The following is a 21,645-nucleotide window of genomic DNA, read 5'->3' on the forward strand; positions in this document are numbered from 1 at the left end:
ACTGTTTCGCTCTTTATGTTCCTTTTCATTACAAGAAACCAGAAGAAGGCATGGCCTGATATTCAACAGAGCATGATATGACATCACTGGGGGATCCCTATGTCAATGCTAATGTAGGCACCCCTGTATTAAGTAAAATTCTACTGAAAACATTGATGGTATAGTTGCCCTTTGAGTGATAAAAGTGGACACACTATTATTTAACTCATGCAGCACAAGACCACAGCGCCAAGAAATATCTTGAAGGTGCATTACCTGATTTCCATTAGGCTGGATGTTCTTGAGTTGCGGTTCCGGTACTGAAGGATTAGCAGTGGTTGAGTAAGTGTACGTCACTTGGGGAATCAAGATAGTTCGCTTACTGGCAGCTAGAGCTCTTAAACACGGAACACCGTTTTGATCGGCAATGGCAACGATTGTAGGTAACTGGGCAGTGACTGTAGGAATAGCAATATTTATTGGATTGGCACTTGGGTTAATAATTAGCATTGGCTCTGCTTTTGTAACATCGTCCACTTGCATTGGCTCTTTTTTAACACAAGACAAGTTCAAGGGTTCTTCTTGAACAGAATATGAACTGCTCTGGTAAACACTAGTGATGGAAGGTCGCTCCGGCACATTTCCATGTGGCTTTGGTAAGGATAGATCAAGAGGCTCGGCCTGCTGCTCCCCATCTGGGGTTCCATCGGAGCAGGCTGCACCTTCTGAGTTTTTTAAAGAAGAGAGGTTTAGTGGTGTAGGAGAAGCTGTGCCACTTTCTGGACCATTAACAGCTAACGGTTCCTCAGGTTCTTGTTTGGGGGATTTCAGTGAAACGTTCGTGCCGTTATGCAATCCACTTTCATCTTTAGATTCCACACTGTTTTCTGTAACACTGTCTTGTCCAGGTTTTGGAGATGAGGGCCGAGATGACTCCACAGATATTTCTCCATTCTGCATTTTTTCAAACCAGTCTTTTACCACGTCGAGTGGTAGGTTTACTGAATCTGCAATTTTAGAAAGTTCCTCGGAGCTCGGCTGAGCATTTAAAGCATAGTATGCTTTCAGAAGAGATAAGAGATTCTTTAAAGGTGGTTGGCTTGGAGTAAGATTGCCATCTTCGGGGTCGGCAGAAGTTGGCTCGGATTTGATAGGTTCGGCTTTGCTACTCTCTGGAAGTAGGCTGTTCTTTTTCTGATCATAGTGCTTGGGTTCTTGAAGTGCATTTTTGTCTCCTGGGTGATCGGCACCAAGTAAACAAGTGCTTTCTTCTGTAAACTTAGTATCCTTTTCAGTTTTGATAGTGAGATCTTCTGGCAACTTCTCCGTTTTGCAGACTTCTGCAGGAGCTGTGGCTTCTTTTTTCAAATTTTGCGCAACGAGGGGAAGCTGACTAGGTTGCTCTAAGCTGTAATTGATGATGATCTTGGTTGTACCGTCTTGATCAACCAATGGAAGACTAATAGCGGAAATAACAGAATGGCCGGCTTGTTGGATTGTGGCGGAGGTGAGAGTCCCTTGTTCTTTGGATGCAAGACTGACATGGTTATTTTCTAATACTTGTCTTATTACATTCCCATCAACTGCCACCTTAAGAACATTCTGAATGTCATTAAGGTTAATACTTATGGGGGACACCAGACCCATAGTTGGCAGAACAACAGCTTGTACAACACCCTGAGGAGAATTAGTTGCCTGCAAACGGCTACCACTACTAAACACCCCATTTTGCAAAGGGGCTGAGCAGTTGATTCCTGATGTCACCACGATAGGCTTGATTTCATAATCCACAGGTTCGGTTTTGATTTGGTTAACTGGAATCTGCTCTTGCAAAGGTTTGTTCTCTATCTTCTGGCGGATCTGTGGTCGAGCTGGACTTCCCGGAGAAGCAGAAAGGGACGGGGAGGAGCACTGGGGAGTCTTCAGCCCTGAGCGCACGCGTCCATTCACAGGCGCCACACCGATACATTTCTTACTGCTTATGTGGGAACTGTAGGAACCAGAATGAGAAAATCGCTTCTTGCAGTTTGGGCACTCGTATGGCTTCTCTCCTGTAAGAGAAAAACACAAAAGTTAAGTTATAATGCAGAATCTCAATTAGTATACTGAAATGCATATAAACTTATGGATCTCTCTGTGTACAGGGTATAATCAAAGCTCGTGTTGCTATGTCTGTAGTATTTCATTAGGGAGCTATTATTGCCAGCAATGCCCATAATTGTCAGGTCATACCCTCTTGGTCAGTAGGTCACACCCCCTTGGCCAATATACCACGCCCCCTTGGTCTGTAGGCCACTCCCCTTGCCGGCTCCTTGTGATGATATTAAACATTGCAGGAGGGCTACGGTTGATTACCTGGGAATCTGTATACAGAATAGTAGCTCAGCAAGAATGTAATTGGTCAGTATCAAGCGGAAATAATTACACAACCACCTTCATGCAGGTTCATAACAACAAAATGAGAACACTATTCACAATACACTGCAAAGCCAAACAGCTCCCAGAATTCACCACATTCTCAGCCACGCAAACAAACACACGACCGGACAACTTACCACTGTGAATCCGTAAGTGTTCTTTCAGATGGTGTTTGTATTTAAAAGCTTTTCCACACTCAGGGCATTTGAATTTACGGTTGCCTCCAGACTGCGTCACATGTCTCTGAAAGGTTAAAACATTTTTTTTTAACAAAATTTCCTATTAAGATTCTTTCATGAAGGCCTGAGGTTACAGAGGGTTTCCCCACAACACAGGAAGGCTGAGCCCCCCTCCCCCCAATCTAAAGGGAAACATAACATAAATAAATGACCAACTTGCAACTGTTATTGTCTCAGTATGGCCTTTCTATCTTACATCCATAGCCCTTTTTCTTGTTTACCCCCTCTGACATTATACTGTTTAGCAATTGCTCTCTTGGCCCCTCAGCATTTTGGATTTGTGTTGTTTGCGGCAAATGCCAGTCCCCTACTTGCTAAATCCTGACCAAAACCACTTACCTTGGGAAAAAATGCTTCCCCCCTCCCCCTTCCATAAGCAATAGCCATTTTCTCCATAAGATCCTTTTTTTTTTTTTTAAATATATATATATTTTTCTAAATATTTAGTTTTTTGTTCAGCAGCTACTTAGTTTGTTATTTCAGCAGCTATTGCTTGCTAGGGTACAAATGACTGGAATATGATTAAGAGAGGGCCTGAATAGAAAGATAAGGAATATAAAGCTACAATAACAATAAAGCTGTAGCCTCACAAAGCAATTGTTTTTGGCTACCGGGGTCAGTGACCCCCCCATTTAAGGGCTGAAAAGCATCAGAAGAGGAAGGCAAAAAATTCAAAAATAAAAAAACAATTAAAAAGCTGCAAATAACGTAAAGGTGAACCACCCCTTTAAATCCCATCAATGCAGTCTGATAATCCAGTAAGTCAGTAGGTGGGCCAACATAGCCTACCCACATAGCCTATTTCACTTACCTGATCTTTTCCTGATTTATGAGAGGTCATGTGACGATCAAGCTGGGTTCTATAAGCAAAGGTATAACTACACATCGAGCAACTGAAATTGTCTTCATTTTTCTCATGGCGGTACTTAATATGTTCCTTCAAAGACGTGAAGCGCTTGTATCCCCTGTCACAATACGGGCAGGTGAGGAGCTGGGAGAATGCGTCTGGCGTTCCTGTAAGAGGAAGGGAGCAGGGCATCAGCACCATTGCTGTATAATGCATTCAGTAGTATGTGACATGCGTGTGTGTATGTGTAGTAACTCTGCTTACCATTTTCATCTTGACCAACCGCCTCCGGCGTGCCTTGCCTCTGGTCATCCTCTGGCGCTTCCGGATAGATTACAGCAGTGTCGCTTTGCTGTAGGAATTCTTCAACGTTGGGATCTTGGTTTTGTTCATTTTCTAGGTCTGAATCGCATTCTTCATCTTTAACTTTGAAAACAAGAGATTATACATTACACACTGCGCTGCTGATCTCTCTATTCGTCACAAAAAATAAAGACTAAATTACAAGCTTGGAATCCTATTGTTTAAACCATACCAAAAGTGAATTGTAAAGGACAAGGAAAGACACCTTGCAGTGTTTGTATACACTGAACTTGTGATTAAGAGGAAATTAATTAGGTGGCTCATATTTAAGTGACCTTTTAGTATGTTATAGAATGGGCAATTCTAACCAACTTTATAATTGGCCTTCATTTTTATAGGTTTTTTGTTTTTTTTAATCATTTACCTTCTACTTCCAGTTTTCAAATGTGGGTCACTGACCCCAGCAACCAAAAAACCTATTGCTCCGTAAGGCTAAAATGTGGTTATGTTTTTAATTAGGTCCTCTCATATTCATATATTAGTCTACAAGACCAATTCAACCCCTTTAAGATCATCTGGCCCTTTGACTTAGCAATTAGGTCTAAAGATAAAAATCCAAATTAATCACTGACAATTAACACAGTAGAGAAATATAATTTTCTGACAAACCATACATTTGCAAGCACATAGGGCCATTATAAAACCCGAAGCATACAGATCCCAGCGAATGACGCACAAGCATAATTAAAATGTGCCAAAATGGCACAATGGATGACAATTTAAACAATGTACTGACTGGCACAACATCCTGAAAGTCAGGCCTAGGGTGCCGGCAGTATTAAGGTGCTTTGCAGACAGCTAAAAAGTGCCGGAAAACCCTACCCCCTGCTGGCTCCCATTTATTTGAATGGGAAATACGTAACAGTGCCAAGATTTGCTATATTTCGCTAGAATGTTCTGTAAGTGCTACTTGCACCCCCCCCCCCTCTCATTAACTGCAAAGTGTAGATTGGAAATACGGCAAGCAAACTGTTACATGACTGTTAAATTCCCATAAGACAGAGCTCTGGAGATAAACTTAATGGGATCCAATGGCTCATCTAGACTGAGACTGTCTGTCGTAGCTTAATATCCCACCAGAGACCACAGAACGACACCGTCTGATTGGGGAATTGCCGAGGTGCCAAGCAGGCAGGCAGCTAGCTTTGGCAGACTTGGCTCAGCACAGACCAGGCAACCCAGATTAGAATCAATCTGATGAATAAGCACCTGTACATCCAAGTTCATCAGCTTCGGCTTCAGGCCCCAGGATCTCATCACTGCAATCTGCCCCTTCTGCAAAACACAAGCAAAGGTGTGCTGCTGAGACGGTGCAAGGTCCCCAAAAGTCCTGACAAATCTGCAGCCCTTCAGCTGCTGTTGAACTATAGCTTCTAGTGTGCTTGTGTGCCTGGCTGTAGCAGAGGTGCTGGAGGGTTGCCGGTTATACAACAAATATTGTCGTCATTATCCATTTCTATACTAAGGTTTAATCAAGGACATTTCCCGGCCAAAGGCAAATGCACTTTTAGACTTGTTTTACTGATTCAGAGGGGCTAACAGTGTGGTAATCAATGACAACCAATCCCAGATTGCCATTCATTTATGACCTTACACTTGGCTGATGAAAGCTTCTTAATGATTGGTTACCATGATTTACTGCCATAAGGCAAATGTAGCAAGCAGCTCCCAATTGTCATTATCAGAATAATCAATTGTGCTGCCTCCTAGAGAGAGGGAATGTTGCCTTCCTGTTACATGGCAATGGTTTATTTAATGCAGCAGCCTCCGTATTAAGTATTTACTTAGGGAGTTCGGACAAAATACTTCTATGCTGTCACAATGTGGCCCATAAAAATACATTTCAGAGGCCTAAAAGTACTTTGCTCTTAGGAGTGTGTGCCGAGTGTTGCTGATTGTACATGAGAGTGGCGCTGGCACAGAGGAATTTTTGTGGTTTAATCGACACCTCTAATCAGCTCTAACTGAAATAACTCCCCTAGGCACCTGTCTGAGGCTGGAGTGTGAGAGCGGAAGCAGTCACATCTGAAGCCGGGGGAACCCAGCAACGTTTATTAGATCCCTTACCCCAAGCCTGGCAGTATGTTACTTTCTGCTGAAATGGTTACGTTCTTGTGTAAAAAGCCAGGCACAGAGAAGCAAACCCTGTCTTACTGTACTATGGCTAAATCAGACAGACACTGGGTCTTTTTTCAACCCTGACAGCTATGCTTTGATCACTTTTAAAGGAGACCTAAACCATGAATATGGCTAAAAATGCCATATTTTACATACTGAACTCACTGCACCAGCCTAAAGTTTCAGCATCTCAACAGCAGCAATGATCCAGGACTTAATGTAATGAAATGAAAATAAGGTTGGCCTGTCATATAAGCTAATGCCACAGGGCTGATTATTACATTCTGATGCTAACTGCACTGGTTTCAGAGCTTATATTGTGCCATTTATATTCTATATATACAGTATAGTGTGCCATTTATATTCTATATATATATACAGTATAGTGTGCCATTTATATTCTATATATACAGTATAGTGTGCCATTTATATTCTATATATACAGTATAGTGTGACATTTACGTTCTATATATACAGTATAGTGTGACATTTATAGTCTATATATACAGTATAGTGTGACATTTACGTTCTATATATACAGTATAGTGTGACATTTATAGTCTATATATACAGTATAGTGTGCCATTTATATTCTATATATACAGTATAGTGTGACATTTACGTTCTATATATACAGTATAGTGTGACATTTATATTCTATATATACAGTATAGTGTGCCATTTATATTCTATATATATACAGTATAGTGTGCCATTTATATTCTATATATACAGTATAGTGTGCCATTTATATTCTATATATACAGTATAGTGTGACATTTACGTTCTATATATACAGTATAGTGTGATATTTACGTTCTATATATACAGTATAGTGTGACATTTACGTTCTATATATACAGTATAGTGTGACATTTACGTTCTATATATACAGTATAGTGTGACATTTACATTCTATATATATATATATATATATATATATATATATATATACAGTATAGTGTGACATTTACATTCTATATATACAGTATAGTGTGACATTTATATTCTATATATACAGTATAGTGTGACATGTATACTCTATATATACAGTATAGTGTGACATGTATACTCTGTATATACAGTATAGTGTGCCATTTATATTCTATATATACAGTATAGTGTGCCATTTATATTCTATATATACAGTATAGTGTGCCATTTATATTCTATATATACAGTATAGTGTGCCATTTATATTGTATATATACAGTATAGTGTGCCATTTATATTCTATATATACAGTAGTGTGACATTTATATTCTATATATACAGTATAGTGTGACATTTATATTCTATATATACAGTATAGTGTGACATTTATGTTCTATATATACAGTATAGTGTGACCTTTACATTCTATATATACAGTATAGTGTGACATTTATATTCTATATATACAGTATAGTGTGACATGTATACTCTATATATACAGTATAGTGTGACATTTATATTCTATATATACAGTATAGTGTGCCATTTATATTCTATATATACAGTATAGTGTGCCATTTATATTCTATATATACAGTATAGTGTGACATTTATATTCTATATATACAGTATAGTGTGACATTTATGTTCTATATATACAGTATAGTGTGACCTTTACATTCTATATATACAGTATAGTGTGACATTTATATTCTATATATACAGTATAGTGTGACATGTATACTCTATATATACAGTATAGTGTGACATTTATATTCTATATATACAGTATAGTGTGCCATTTATATTCTATATATACAGTATAGTGTGCCATTTATATGCTATACAGTATAGTGTGACATTTATATTCCATATATACAGTATAGTGTGACATTTATATTCTATATATACAGTATAGTGTGCCATTTATATTCTATATATACAGTATAGTGTGCCATTTATATTCTATATATACAGTATAGTGTGCCATTTATATTCTATATATACAGTATAGTGTGACATTTATATTCTATACATACAGTATAGTGTGACATTTATATTCTATATATACAGTATAGTGTGACATTTACGTTCTATATATACAGTATAGTGTGACATTTACATTCTATCTATATATATATACAGTATAGTGTGACATTTATATTCTATATATACAGTATAGTGTGAGTGGGCCCCTAAGCTCAGGTAAGTGACAGCAGCACAGAGCAGGGAATCAGCAGAAAAGAAGATGGGGGCTACTGGGGCATCTTTGGGGGCACAGATCTTCCCTGCTAAAGGTCTGTGGGTGCCTTGGGCTGGTACAGAAGCACAAAACATAATGTACAACATTTCTAGCCTAGTTAGGCTTTAGTTCTCCTTTAAATACTGTGACCTTACTCATGATTCTTATTTCTGCTCCACTGCCAGAGAGCATTTCATCCTCTCTCTACTGCTTCCCTGCTTCCCTTCAACAGTTCTTGCAGTGCTATCCAATGGCATATAAGTGGCAAATGGTTTCAGTACAAAAATACATTTCATCTCTCAAGAGCTTGCAGTCTGTTCATTTACAGCCACTTCACAACACAACCAATTTACAGCCACTGCACAATGTGCAAAATACAGGAGTGCATCACAGGCAGTTACAACACTACAATGAAACATTCATTTGGTTTGCACTTGGGAAGATTCTGCTTTCTGGGAAAAAAAACACACACCAAAAACTTTAGCTTCTATTTGTAGGGCTTTTGGGGTAGGTCAAGGATGTGCCCTATATAAAAGGTATTGTACATACATTAGCAAATTTGGTGAAGTCAGACCATCTGCATGTATGTTACTGCTTGAGATCATGCCGGAAGGAAAAAATCTCTTCTGTATCTTTTATATGAGTACAGAGACGCCAACCTGGATCTGAATGCTTATGAGGACTGATTCAGGTGATTTTCCAATGCAGGGGAGGGGGAGTAAGTTGAGAATTGGATGGAGATTACTTATAGCAGCTGAATGGGCTGTTCCTCGTAGCTTTTATGAGGCAGTAGATAATTAGATTACGGTACACAAGCCTCCCATCATCCTTTGTTGTGACTGTTTTGTAAGCAGGAGCCTATTATGAAGGAAGAATTACCTGTGCACTGGGAATCTATGTTTCTCTCAGCTAAACCTCCCCCCACCCCCTTTACCACAGGGTTGGAATATTTATTTAATAGAGAGAGAGCAGCTCCAGGTTTACATCTACTCAAAATCAATACCATCTAGATGTCAAAATCAAATAATATCCAAGTATTTGAAGCATATGTTGAATGGTCACATGACAGAGTTGGTGGCCTTTGTAAGAAATCCCTTCCCACCAGCAATAAACTGAATCACCAGTGGGAAGGAATGCACAACTCTTCATTTTTTTTTAAAGCCGCCCTAAAGTTTCCTGGCCATGGCCCTGACCCTTTACTGAGCAGAATAGCTGAGACATCTGATTACAGCCAGACACACAGGGAGACCCTGGTCTTGGGAAGAATTTTCATTTTTTAATGAACTGGGAATTCTGGTCTCTCCACACTAGCGATCTATCAGCCCTGCCCTCATGTTAGAGAAGGAAATGTAAGCATAGGCGGCAGAGAGGCAAAAAGCCAGAAAATGCCCCTGTGAAAAAAACAAAGCTGGCGCTAAGCACAGTGCAGTTTAAAGTCAAATTAAGAATCTTCAGTTTTTAAAAGTTCTTGGGTTTGAACCGCAACATTTTGGCAAGTATTATACACACACCATGGGCCTCCTGCCCAAAAGGCTTAGCAGCACCAGATAGACAAAAGCAAAATTCCAACTCGTGTTGTACAACTAATTTACCTACATTGAGACAAGCCAGTACTTTCATTTTAGTGAGACCTCTGAAAGGAACAGTGATTTAGATGTAGGAGACTAATGGGTTAAAGTAACCCTCCACTGCTAATTGTGCATAAAGAGTCCCACTGTAAAACAAAAAGCTCCCCAAGGAGCAAACAGAGTCTGAACTGAAAGCACAGCAGCTGCAATAAGCTCCGAGATTGTGTGCTTTATCTAGAGCGGCACCAGTATGAATTTCTGGACGCCCTGCAGCAATGCCATCTTCTCAAAAAGTTCTCTCTGCTAAATTAATACACTGTAATGTCACAATAATAATAATAAATGGCTAAAAGGAAGACTGAATAGCATAATGCCAAATATCCAGTTGAAAAACCAAAGTCATACTTGGCCTTTAAAGGAAGGGCAGTTCAAATGTAATCCTAAAATAAAACTGCAAATATTAAAATGGAAAAGGGTGGGGAATGAGCCACAGGGACCAAGTTGGTTTCCAGCAGACTGCTGACTTAATAACTTTGTCCCAAAATTGCTCAAATCCAGTCTATGAACCATGAGCACATTTTATGGTGTGCACAAAATACCGCCCCCAACCTATAATCACTTGAGATATGCAGGTAGGACATTTACCCTTCCACCCCAATAAGTTTCAGGTGATTGTCTATTTACATCTCAGCCAGTCATATATACTGTGCTAACAAGTCTTCACTACCCTATGTCATAAGGCCAGGTTATGATATTAAAGGAAAACTATACCAATGTAGGACTCTATAAAAATATATCACATAAAACAGATTATATGTAAACCCTGCTTCATCTAAAAAAAAATATATTTTCATAAAAGTATACTTTTAAGTAGTTTGTGCCATTGGGTAATCCTAAATTTAAAAAAATGCCATTTTAATTACTAAGGGCCGCCCCCTGGGATCATAGGATTTACAGGGCACACAAACAAGCCAAGGCACACATACATGCTAGGCCCCATCAGCCAATGAATGGACTGAGTTCTGCCTTTTGCTCCCACACTACTTCCTGTTACAGTTAGAGCTGCATTATTTCCTGTCAGCTGATCTCTGAGGGAGCACACAGCCCATCACTAAATGGCGGCTCAAGGGAAAGGATGTAAAAGGGCAATATTTACTGATGTATATTCCAGTTTGGCAAGATCTTTAATTTAATCTTTAATATCATATAAACTGTCTGTTGGTTGCTTATTCATTCTGGGGGTATCATTTTCCGTAAAGCACAAATGTAGTTTGTAACAAGGAGCAGCAGTACAGCTGGGCAATGCACTTCCCCACAAGTCCCTTTATTTGCAGATACAGTAAGTGGTTTCAAGAAAGGATTAGATGCCATTGTAAGGCTAATGGAATTACAGCATTCATTAGAGTGTTGCTGCAAGGATACGTCTAATTGCCATTACACTTTTGATGACTAACAGCAATTAAGCTTTTGTGGCGCATCTCATAGAATCTTGCGGATTCCCTCTGTACGAGAGCGCTATTTAGCCACCCAAGGGGGCCCGGGGGCACATAAATCACCTCACATATGAGTCACGTTTAGACAGGTCCACTGAGGCCCTTGCATGAGAGTATTTTCAAGCCACAAAACAGGCCGAGTCCCAATCAGATATTGATCAGGAATGACACATGGGTCAATGGGTCATTTCCAAACTGTGCCCAGGGTGCTACCACCAACAAACAGCTTATATCGGGGCCCTCAGGCGCACGCTCCTTCACCTTTTGGACGTTATATATTGTGGTTTAAACTTGACAGTCATATGGAAGAGGGCAGCAAATTTGCCTTATAAAGAGACACAAAATGAAACAAAGGCAAAGTATACCTTCATCTTCCCAGCAAGTTTTGCCGCTCCCCTTTGCGCTCTCGCTGCCTTCTGGTAATACTGTTTGGTCTGTTGGCAAGTCATCTTCTGGAACGCTGCCCTCGCCATCTGCTGCGTCTGTAACACTTTCCTCTTCCACTATGTGCAATTTGTCTTCATCATCCGAATCAGAATTTGCTTCGAGCACACTGTTGTAATTGGTAACTGTGGGAAAGGAGACGAAAACAAGTCAGCGAACGCAAGCGACACGACGAGGTGCTAAACCCATTACAGCTTTCAGCATATACAATGAGATCATGTGAATCATTAGTACGTGTCTACAATTAGTGGCTTCCCCTCCCTACTTGGTACCAGGGGCTGAAATCAGCAGGGCTGTAATGGAAGAATAGGCCAACTAATGCCCAAGTACCTGTAGGATCAGATAAGGAACTGCCTGCCCCAATCCTCTCTAATGAAAATAAACTCTACATAAGCTCAACTTGTCATGTTCATGTATAATAAGTATAACTATATAAGGCTGATTAATTAATACAGATAATTACTACATGGCAGCTCTGAAACCAATGCAGTCAGAATTTAATAATCAGCCATGAAGCATCATCTTATATTACAGATTAACCTAATTTTCTGCTTAATAATTTGGGTCAACCCCTAAGTTTAGCTTCTCATCAGCCACTCAGAGCCCACTGAGCATGTGCAGTGTCACTGACACTCCTAACAGAATCCAAGATGGGGAGCTGCTATGACAACTCTGAAGTTGGTGGATCATTACTGCTATAGAGATGCTGAACCTTTAAGCTTGTGCTGTAAGTTCAATATATAACATAAGGCATTTCTACCCATATTTATTTTTAGGGTTTAGTTCTACTTTAATGGTTCCTAAGTGCCCCTGATTTCCTGGAATGCAATTTCTGGGGTACACGTCCCAGCTATAGGCACACACTAATAATGCATAGATTTAATTTTGACAGGTTTTTTAAGCAGCACTAATGATTAGCAGTTAGCAACGGCACAGAAAAATACACATCACTGCAACACAAAATGTCTGAGAACTGTCACACAGGAGAAAAGACATATACGGTGCTCATTTCTACCACTGCCCATTATATGCAGCCTCATTAGTACATTAGTATGTGCAATACTGATTTTACTGTCACACATATACACAAACACATCAATCAAAAAGTGAGATTTTGAAAATAAATATGTATATTTTATTTTTGCCTAACTGCCATGTCTGAGACGTCTAGATCAAAATCTATTGCCTGTTGTCATTGCCCTTTATTTTGCCCTTAGGAGGGCCGTGTTTTATTATAGCCCCCTTCTTGCCAAATAAGCAGTGCAACTTTCTCTCATACCAATCAATACAAATATGCAGAAAGCCAGCCATCATGGCATATACACAGGCACAGGGGGGAAGGGTTGACATATCAGCGTGCAATCCTATTGGACAACAGCTAAAACTTTCTACCTACACCCCTTCTAAGCTCACCGATATACAGGGGTGTTTCTGGGAGAGCTGCTACCTGGGGCCTTCTATGGAACTATATTATTAAAGGAAAACTAAAGCCTAAAAATGAATATGGCTACAAATGGCTGCTATGTTATAAAAACTGGAATGACTAATTAGCCTTGTATTGTGGCTTTTATACGCTATATATACTGTATAGTGTGCCATTTATATTCTATATATACAGTATATTGTGCCATTTATATTCTATATATACAGTATAGTGTGCCATTTATATTCTATATATACAGTATAGTGTGCCATTTATATTCTATATACACAGTATAGTGTGCCATTTATATTCTATATACACAGTATAGTGTGCTATTTATATTCTAATTATACAGTATAGTGTGCCATTTATATTCTATATATACAGTATAGTGTGCCATTTATATTCTATATATACAGTATAGTGTGCCATTTATATTCTATATATACAGTATAGTGTGCCATTTATATTCTATATATACAGTATAGTGTGCCATTTATATTCTATATATACAGTATAGTGTGCCATTTATATTCTATATACACAGTATAGTGTGCCATTTATATTCTAATTATACAGTATAGTGTGCCATTTATATTCTATATATACAGTATAGTGTGCCATTTATATTCTATATATACAGTATAGTGTGCCATTTATATTCTATATATACAGTATAGTGTGCCATTTATATTCTATATATACAGTATAGTGTGACATTTATATTCTATATATACAGTATAGTGTGCCATTTATATTCTATATATACAGTATAGTGTGCCATTTATATTCTATATACACAGTATAGTGTGCCATTTATATTCTATATATACAGTATAGTGTGCCATTTATATTCTATATATACAGTATAGTGTGCCATTTATATTCTATATATACAGTATAGTGTGCCATTTATATTCTATATATACAGTATAGTGTGCCATTTATATTCTATATATACAGTATAGTGTGCCATTTATATTCTATATACACAGTATAGTGTGCCATTTATATTCTATATATACAGTATAGTGTGACATTTATATTCTATATATACAGTATAGTGTGCCATTTATATTCTATATACACAGTATAGTGTGCCATTTATATTCTATATATACAGTATAGTGTGACATTTATATTCTATATATACAGTATAGTGTGCCATTTATATTCTATATATACAGTATAGTGTGCCATTTATATTCTATATATACAGTATAGTGTGACATGTATATTCTATATATACAGTATAGTGTGAGTGGGTCCCTAAGCTCAGGTAAGTGCCAGCAGCACAGAGCAGGGAATCAGCAGAAAAGAAGATGGGGGGCTACTGGGGCATCTTTGGGGGCACATTTCTTCCCTGCTAAAGGGCTGTGGGTGCATTTCTAGCCTACTTTTTTTGTTAAGGTTTACTTCTCCTTTAATGCACACAGAAGACTCACAGAGCTAAGACACAGAGCTAAATAAAATTCAATGCAAACAGTGTAATGGAGGACCAGTATTGGCATCAGTGTTTAGGCCCCCCTTACAGCCATGAAATCTGCTGGGGGTGAAACAACCCGCGTGTCCCAACACTACACATCAAATCCTTCTAGAGAAGGAAAGAGGTCGTTTTGAAAATGCTCAGTTCCAAAACCTATTTTCCTGCCTGTAATATATGGCTCTGCCAATGGAAAAATGAGAGGGAGACACGTATCCTGCCAGAGTGACGCCTGGCCAGCTTTTTCACTTTATCCCTGGGCCGAGGGAGCCAGGTTGAAATCATCTATGAATCACCGAGGCCTTTAAAGTTTAATTCCAATTTCTAAGCTTAACAAAGAATTTGCAACCTGTGGCTGCGCAGCTGTGGCTGAAATACTACTCCCAAGCTCACCGCGCCTAACCCCACCCTCCAACAACTGCCAGGGGGATGCTGGGAGTTGAAGGCTCAGCAACAGCTGGACAACACCAGTTTCCTAGGTTAATAAACAAAAGTCTGAGATATTTCAGGCCTTTCTACTGACCAATGTAACGCTTTCAAATGGTTTTATAACCTGTACAGACTGGGTACTGCACATTTTATATAATTTAAAAGGGGCACTGTCATAAAAACATGTTATTTTTTAGTAAATCAGTTAATTCTACAGGTAAATCTGCATAGACAGAAGGGATTTATGTAATTTTATATAGACAAGTACAGTCAAGTAGTCCTTTTTTACAACAGCAGTTCTATCGTGCTTTACGGCTGAGATTCAGGGTATCTATAAAATTCAGATTACTGTATTCAGAGATCCTATCAGCAAATTGCAGGGATCTTAATTTGGGTACAAGATTAATTAGCTTTAAATAGGATACGGATACAGTCAGGAGTGCCATTCATTTAAACTTAAAATAAGCAGTAAGGTAACTCCTACTCATGTACATACATAAAGTAATTAGCCAAATGCAACCTATGCGTGTCTATGTTTTACTGAACATTTATAGGGAAAAACAGGGCAACACCAGTGCTATTATGTACTGACTTGAGTAACTTTGGTCACTAGATGGCGCCATTATGTATAACGGAATAAACTGTAATTGTTCAGTCATTTCCGCAAATATATTTCCACTTTAACTATAATTTGTGTCTCACATGACTAAAATGATAATTCCTCCTATCATTAGCGTGTGCTGTAATCACTGAGGAGACCTCATCTGGCTAATTCCTGCCCTAGGAGAAAACATTAGTCTCAAGTGAGTACCTGCCTAGAGCGGAAATTCTATTGGCCCTGGACTACCAAGGGGCCATAACCTGCTGCTAGAATTCCAGTCACAGCGGGAAGTTTTTGCCCATTGTTTGTATTTTTCAGAGCCAACAGGAAGGGCCACTCGGCTGCTGTGGGCAAATACCTAGTGGGCACTACTCTAAAAACCAGCAGTGATGATGCCAATGCCCCTATGTGGGTTAAAAAGGATTTTGATCATCCAGCTGTTATTGTGTCATTGCAATAAAGGGCCCAGTGCTGACTGCTATAGGATGCTGGGAGTTGCACAGTAACAGCTGGAGGGGTCGAACAGCCCAGATCTCTCAGCACAGACACTGGCTATAAATGTGCTCCCATCCACCCCCACCAACACATGGGTCCCATAACAGAACTTTTCCGCTGCGTCTCGTGTTTTGGCCTGCGCTCCCCGGCGCTGACAGATCACATCCATGCAGCCTGGTGATGTGGCCCCTCCTCTGTAATGCTGTGAAGGCCAGCTGTTTGGATCACTGTCATGACTTCTCCCTGATACATTACATCAGCAGCCGCACAGCGAGCCAGGGACACTCGGGGAGAATGTCGCTGTAATGGAATTAAAGCCTCTCACTGGCAAAGCATTAACTCTCTCCTAGGAGCCTGCCCTTATAGAAATCCTGCTCTCTGGCTCCCCAGCAGCAGCTGTCTATCCTAGAGGAGTTGTGGTCCTTCACTCCACTCTTGCATAATTGCGTTGCTACCCCAGGAACATAATAGCAACTGACTAACTTAATTAAAACGTCTGCTATTAGTCCACCAGTGGTGCCTTGGGAGGAGATATATATACAGCAAAAGCTAACTGGCCTTTGTAGCTTCCAATGCTGCCTTCATTGAAGATTCCAGAGTGCATCATGGGGTATTCCATTTTTCTAGCGCACGACAAGGCAAACTTGGGCTCATTTATAAACACTAGGTAAATTTGAACCTGGGTAGTAACCCATGGCAACCAATGAGAAGTCTGCTTTCATTGGTATACCTGCAGCTGGCTGGAAAATTGTAATTGCTGATTGATATGGGTTATTGGCAAGGTACAAATTTGCCCAGTGTTTATAAATGAGCCCCAGACTGTTCATCACCTAACAGTCACTTATACTTTGTGTTAATGAAGACTTCACAGTATAGCATGGAATTTAACTAATGGAAACTAACCCAGCAAAACCCCAGGCAGATTGACAAGAAAACTTGGGGTTCCTAATAATTGTGTTTTAGTGGATATTAGGTACCGTGGTCCAAAGTCCCAGGTCCCAACGATTCATAATGATAGGTGTGTTATCATTATAAAACAAATAAATAAAATGTGGGAAATTATTGTTGTATATCTAGAATGTGAGGAAAGTCAGTTGAAGCAATGAAAAGGTCTACTAGCAAGTACAGGCTTAAGAGCGAGAATCAATATAAAGTTATTAACAGAAACAACCTACCTGCTTCTACCTCCTACCATACTGATGTTGTACACGTCAATGTGATAAGAATTCTCTATATTTCTTATGGTGTTTATTTATGTTTAATTTAGACAGCTGCAAATCAGCATTTGAAACGACTATGGTAAGAAAGGGGAGAAGGTCAAAGAGGAATAAAGCTGGTCATATGCGGTAAGATTTTTAAACAATCTTTTAGTTATCGTAGGACCAGGATGATCTTGAAACGATCGTTTGAAAATGTGTCCATCAACCAAAATCCTCTTTTTAAACGACATTGTCTAGTTGGAGCTGGGAAACCTACCTGCTTGGTCCTGCAAACAACTGGACAAAGGGCACATTTCATTGTTAACAAAAATTATATTTTTTCTGACCAATGTCAGATGAAAAATTGCCAGATGTGCGATTGTTCGGTGAGACAATTTGACAGATTTGTCGGATTGCACTGAAATTGGTCCGGAGAGAAAAATCTTACTGTGTATGGCCAGCTTAAGGTATTGAGGACATAAAAAGGAGGAAAACTAAGGAAGGGGACAGAGTGAATTTGAGCAAGGAGGAAAGAGAGTTTGTGCCCCATGGCTATAAAGCACTAAAGGCTCATCTATTTGGTAATACAAAGGGTCGGCTCCTGGAGCAAAATGATTTTGGTGCAACATTTATCAGTTTCACTGGCGGCCTGGCCCGCGACCGGCTGACAGGATTAGCACTCGGCAGGAAATTAAAGTAAATTAACAGTAATTACAGCAAATACAGGAGAACAAAATCAAAAAGGCATGTAAGTAAATGATCACATGGTTCAATGGGCAGAAACTAATTGTGTTATATGTGTGCAATGATAAATTAGCTGACAGAGCACAGGGGCTACACTGCGTCTAACAAGGACTGTTTCCTACCTAGGACTTCTAGAAATCAATAACGCTTATTTATGTTTATTTATGATAGATAATAACTGACCAAATTGTAGTCTGATGGGGGTTTAGAGTTTAAAAGCAGCAAGTTTATTTATTATTCATATAAATGAAAAAAACTGTTGTGGCATTGGATTGGTACCTGACTGCAGTGGGCACAAAAAGGGCAAGCAAGGTGCATTGTGGGCACACACAAAAAAAACTATTCCTTTTTATGTACACAGCACTGGCACCCTGAATCAGCACATCAGTCCCTGCCCCAGCAGAACTTACAATTTAAAGTCCCTATTATCATAAACACCTATGGCCACCATGGCAATCACTAAAAATCTGTGTGCCACAAGCCTTGATTATTTACTACAGGTAAAATAAAATGGAAATAATCCCACCTTTAGCTTCTCCTGGAAATTTAAAGAGAAATAAAATACAAATTCATAATCAAGATGCTGATGGACGACTTAGCACTGATCTACCAATCAGTTTACTTGCGGTGCAGTTGCGATTAAAAAATATCTTTTTAATCAGGAGGGGAAAGAGTTAAGGTTCCAGAGCAGCAGAATGTTACTGCATATACCAATTAGGTAGGCAGTGAAGCAGAGAGAGAAGTGACCAGGTTTGGGAAGGTGTTTATACAAGGCCCGGAAACCAGCGGCTATAAAAGGTAAGGAGCGAGCAATCTGACACACTTGGGAGGCCTGCTGATTAACAAAGCTCCAGGCCACACAGGCTCGAGAGAGGGGGGGGAAAAAACAAAGTAAAAGAAATGATAAATTTCCTGGACACTGCACAGCTCCTACCACAGGGAATCACGGGAAAGGTTTACAAGCTGGCTTTTGGCCAGAATGCCTTGTGGACCCATAGGATTGTGCTGAGGCCAGGGTAAAGAATTGAGTTAAAGGCAAGAAGTGTCACTTAGCAAAAGGAGAAAGATTTGTTACCATTACTATCCTGGGCTTGCTCACATGTGCCCCGGTCAGTCGCTGCTGCCCTGCCTTGGAAGGGAGGAGAAGGGAAGAACATTTGGAGAAAAAAGGGGCCCCTGTTGGAGAATGGCTCAGCAGAGAGGAATATATGTGGAATTACCTAGGGGAGGACTAATCTCTTTGTACAGGTATTGGACCCCTTATCCGGAAACCCGTTATCCAGAAAGCTCCGAATTACGGAAAGCCTGTCTCCCATAGACTCCATTATAAGCAAATAATTCAGAATTTTAAAACTGATTTCCTTTTTCTATGTAGAAATAAAACCGTACCTTGTAATGGATCCCAATTAAGATATAAATAATCCTTATTGGATGGAAAACAATCCTATTGGGTTTAATTAATGTTTTATTGATTTTTTAGTAGACTTAAGGTATGGAGATCCAAATTACGGAAAGACCCCTTATCCGGAATACCCTTGGTCCCGAGCATTCTGGATAATGGGTCCTATACCTGTATTGGAAAATACTGGGCTTATCTTACATATAAAATTCATATTTATATACTCTCTCCCAATGTTGGGAAATCAGATAGCTCCGTCCGCCACATTTTCACCAGATATTAAAGGCCCGGACTGCAATTCAAAATAGGCCCTGGCATTTCAAGTACACAGAGCCCCAACAGCCCCCCACCAGCCCAATACATAGTGACTGTCTGTGGCATCTTACAGCAGCCCCTCTGGCATTTGCCTGAATCCACAGATTGCCAGTCCGGCCTGCTCACATACAACTGTACAGGTGTTGTTTCCATTCAAGTGGGAAGCAGGAGGCAAGTGTGGCACTTGAGAAGGACACGTGGCGTAGCCCTTACAGTTATGTGGTAACACTGGAAATTTATCCCAGTTTCAGTAACCCACAGTACACAATTAGCACTTAGTAAGATGAAACCAAGCAAATGAGTGGCTCTTTAGGTTTACAGGTCAGGGGCTAAATGCATGTTAGGATTGAATTGCCTGATCGTTTACCTGCAACTGCGGAGATTTCCACTTCACCTCACCTCATTTCTGTCCAAATTTACACAAGAACTGAAAAACACTCAACAGCAGCAACATTTTGACATCGACTATTTTGTCTCAGTTTCCTGCAATTTCGTAGCTAATCTTTGTTGCATGATGCATTGGATATTTTTATATAAACAGATCTTTAACACAAGTCTTTCTAGAATTTATTCAACCATCTAGTCTACGGAGGCAGCATTATCCAGCCATAGCCAAGCCCAAGGCATTTTCGAGCCATACCCATAGTAATGACCACACAGTTTTGCATATGAAGAGTTGGTCTGTTGCTGCTGACACAAGACTGATGGTACACCCTACCTCCTATGTCTTTCATCGTTTTTCGGGCTTAACAGCACCTGTATTGAAGGTTTCAGGTTTGAAATCCTTTTAGAAGAAACAACAAATTGTTGAGTAAGGATAACGGGAAAGAAGTGCCACACAAATGGCATGGTGGTGACCAGAGAGGAAGTAAAGATGGTTCTTGGTGATGCCTGTAAAGGAGTAGGTCTAAGTTGGCCAGACCCATAAGTATAAAGGGTTTTCCACTGAGAACCAGACAAGCACAGGCTGAGTTGCAACAGTCTGAGATATCAGAGAAAAATGGGTCTTAGAAAAGCAACTTGTTTTCAGCGTGTGCATCACTCAAGAACAGAGACATAAATAAAAAGAGAAACGCCTTTACAAGAATGATGTTACTGAACTGAGGAGCCAGGCTGCTGTCCTGAAACATGTGCTACACAGCAAGAAAATGTTATTAATCTGAGAGGTATGGTGCGAGTTAGGAGTCAAGATGTTCTCATTGTCTTGGTATTTATGGGGTACACAGAGACTATTTGGGCAGATACTGTAGTCATGGCTGGGGTATGATTAGTAAAAACACACTGGTGGAAACCAAGCCTAATAAACAGCGCTAAAGGAGCAACACTAGGCTTGCTAATGCCATACCTAGCCCACTCATATGTACATGTTGCACTCTTAAGGGCTATGGCGTAAGGAAAGAAAATAAATTGCCTCTGAGCCAAGAAACTAAGGAGCTGGGATGAAAGGAGGGTTTATTTAGAGCAAAATATATTTATCACCTAACAAACTGCCAATTTACTAGAGCCGGGAAGTTCCACCTACATTTTGTTGCTCCTGCTGAGTTGCAGAGGTGTAAGGCAAATGGAATAGACCACAGCAACAAGGCACAAACAACCTGTAGGGCAAAGGATAAGGCCAGACCAAGTTATTACTGGCCCTTGTTGAGTGAAGTCTAAATAGATCTGCTTCTTCCTGCTTGGGGAGACAAGCAGTGAAAAGCACAGGGCCCTATGGGTCCAAAGAGCATAAGCAATTACTTGTAGAACCATAGTAAAATGTGCACTGGTTTAAGGCCAAGGCAGCATATGTTTTCTAATAAAGCAGTTATTAATAATACTGGTCCAGCTATATCTGCCGCTAAAGCCAACAAACTTCTCAAAATTTAGCCAACACACTAGATGCCAAAGGGGAACTTTTTGGAACTGCATGAGG

General features: G+C 39.8%; 1 protein-coding gene across 5 annotated transcripts in view; it reads right to left on the reverse strand.

Moving 5' to 3' along the window:
• Positions 1-21,645, reverse strand: part of zeb1 (zinc finger E-box binding homeobox 1) — a 62,570-nt gene that overhangs the window by 5,707 nt on the left and 35,218 nt on the right. For 4 of the 5 annotated variants that reach the window (XM_012964650.3, XM_031903368.1, XM_031903367.1 and 1 more), the window contains exons 2-7: positions 11,567-11,770; positions 5,056-5,121; positions 3,748-3,909; positions 3,448-3,650; positions 2,535-2,640; positions 256-2,030 (exon numbers count right to left, since the gene is read on the reverse strand). In XM_012964650.3, the coding sequence (XP_012820104.1) occupies positions 256-2,030; positions 2,535-2,640; positions 3,448-3,650; positions 3,748-3,909; positions 5,056-5,121; positions 11,567-11,770 (2,516 nt within the window). 5 annotated transcript variants of the gene reach the window in all.

The sequence above is a fragment of the Xenopus tropicalis genome, chromosome 6, assembly GCF_000004195.4.
Source record: "Xenopus tropicalis strain Nigerian chromosome 6, UCB_Xtro_10.0, whole genome shotgun sequence".
Classification (NCBI taxonomy): domain Eukaryota; kingdom Metazoa; phylum Chordata; class Amphibia; order Anura; family Pipidae; genus Xenopus; species Xenopus tropicalis.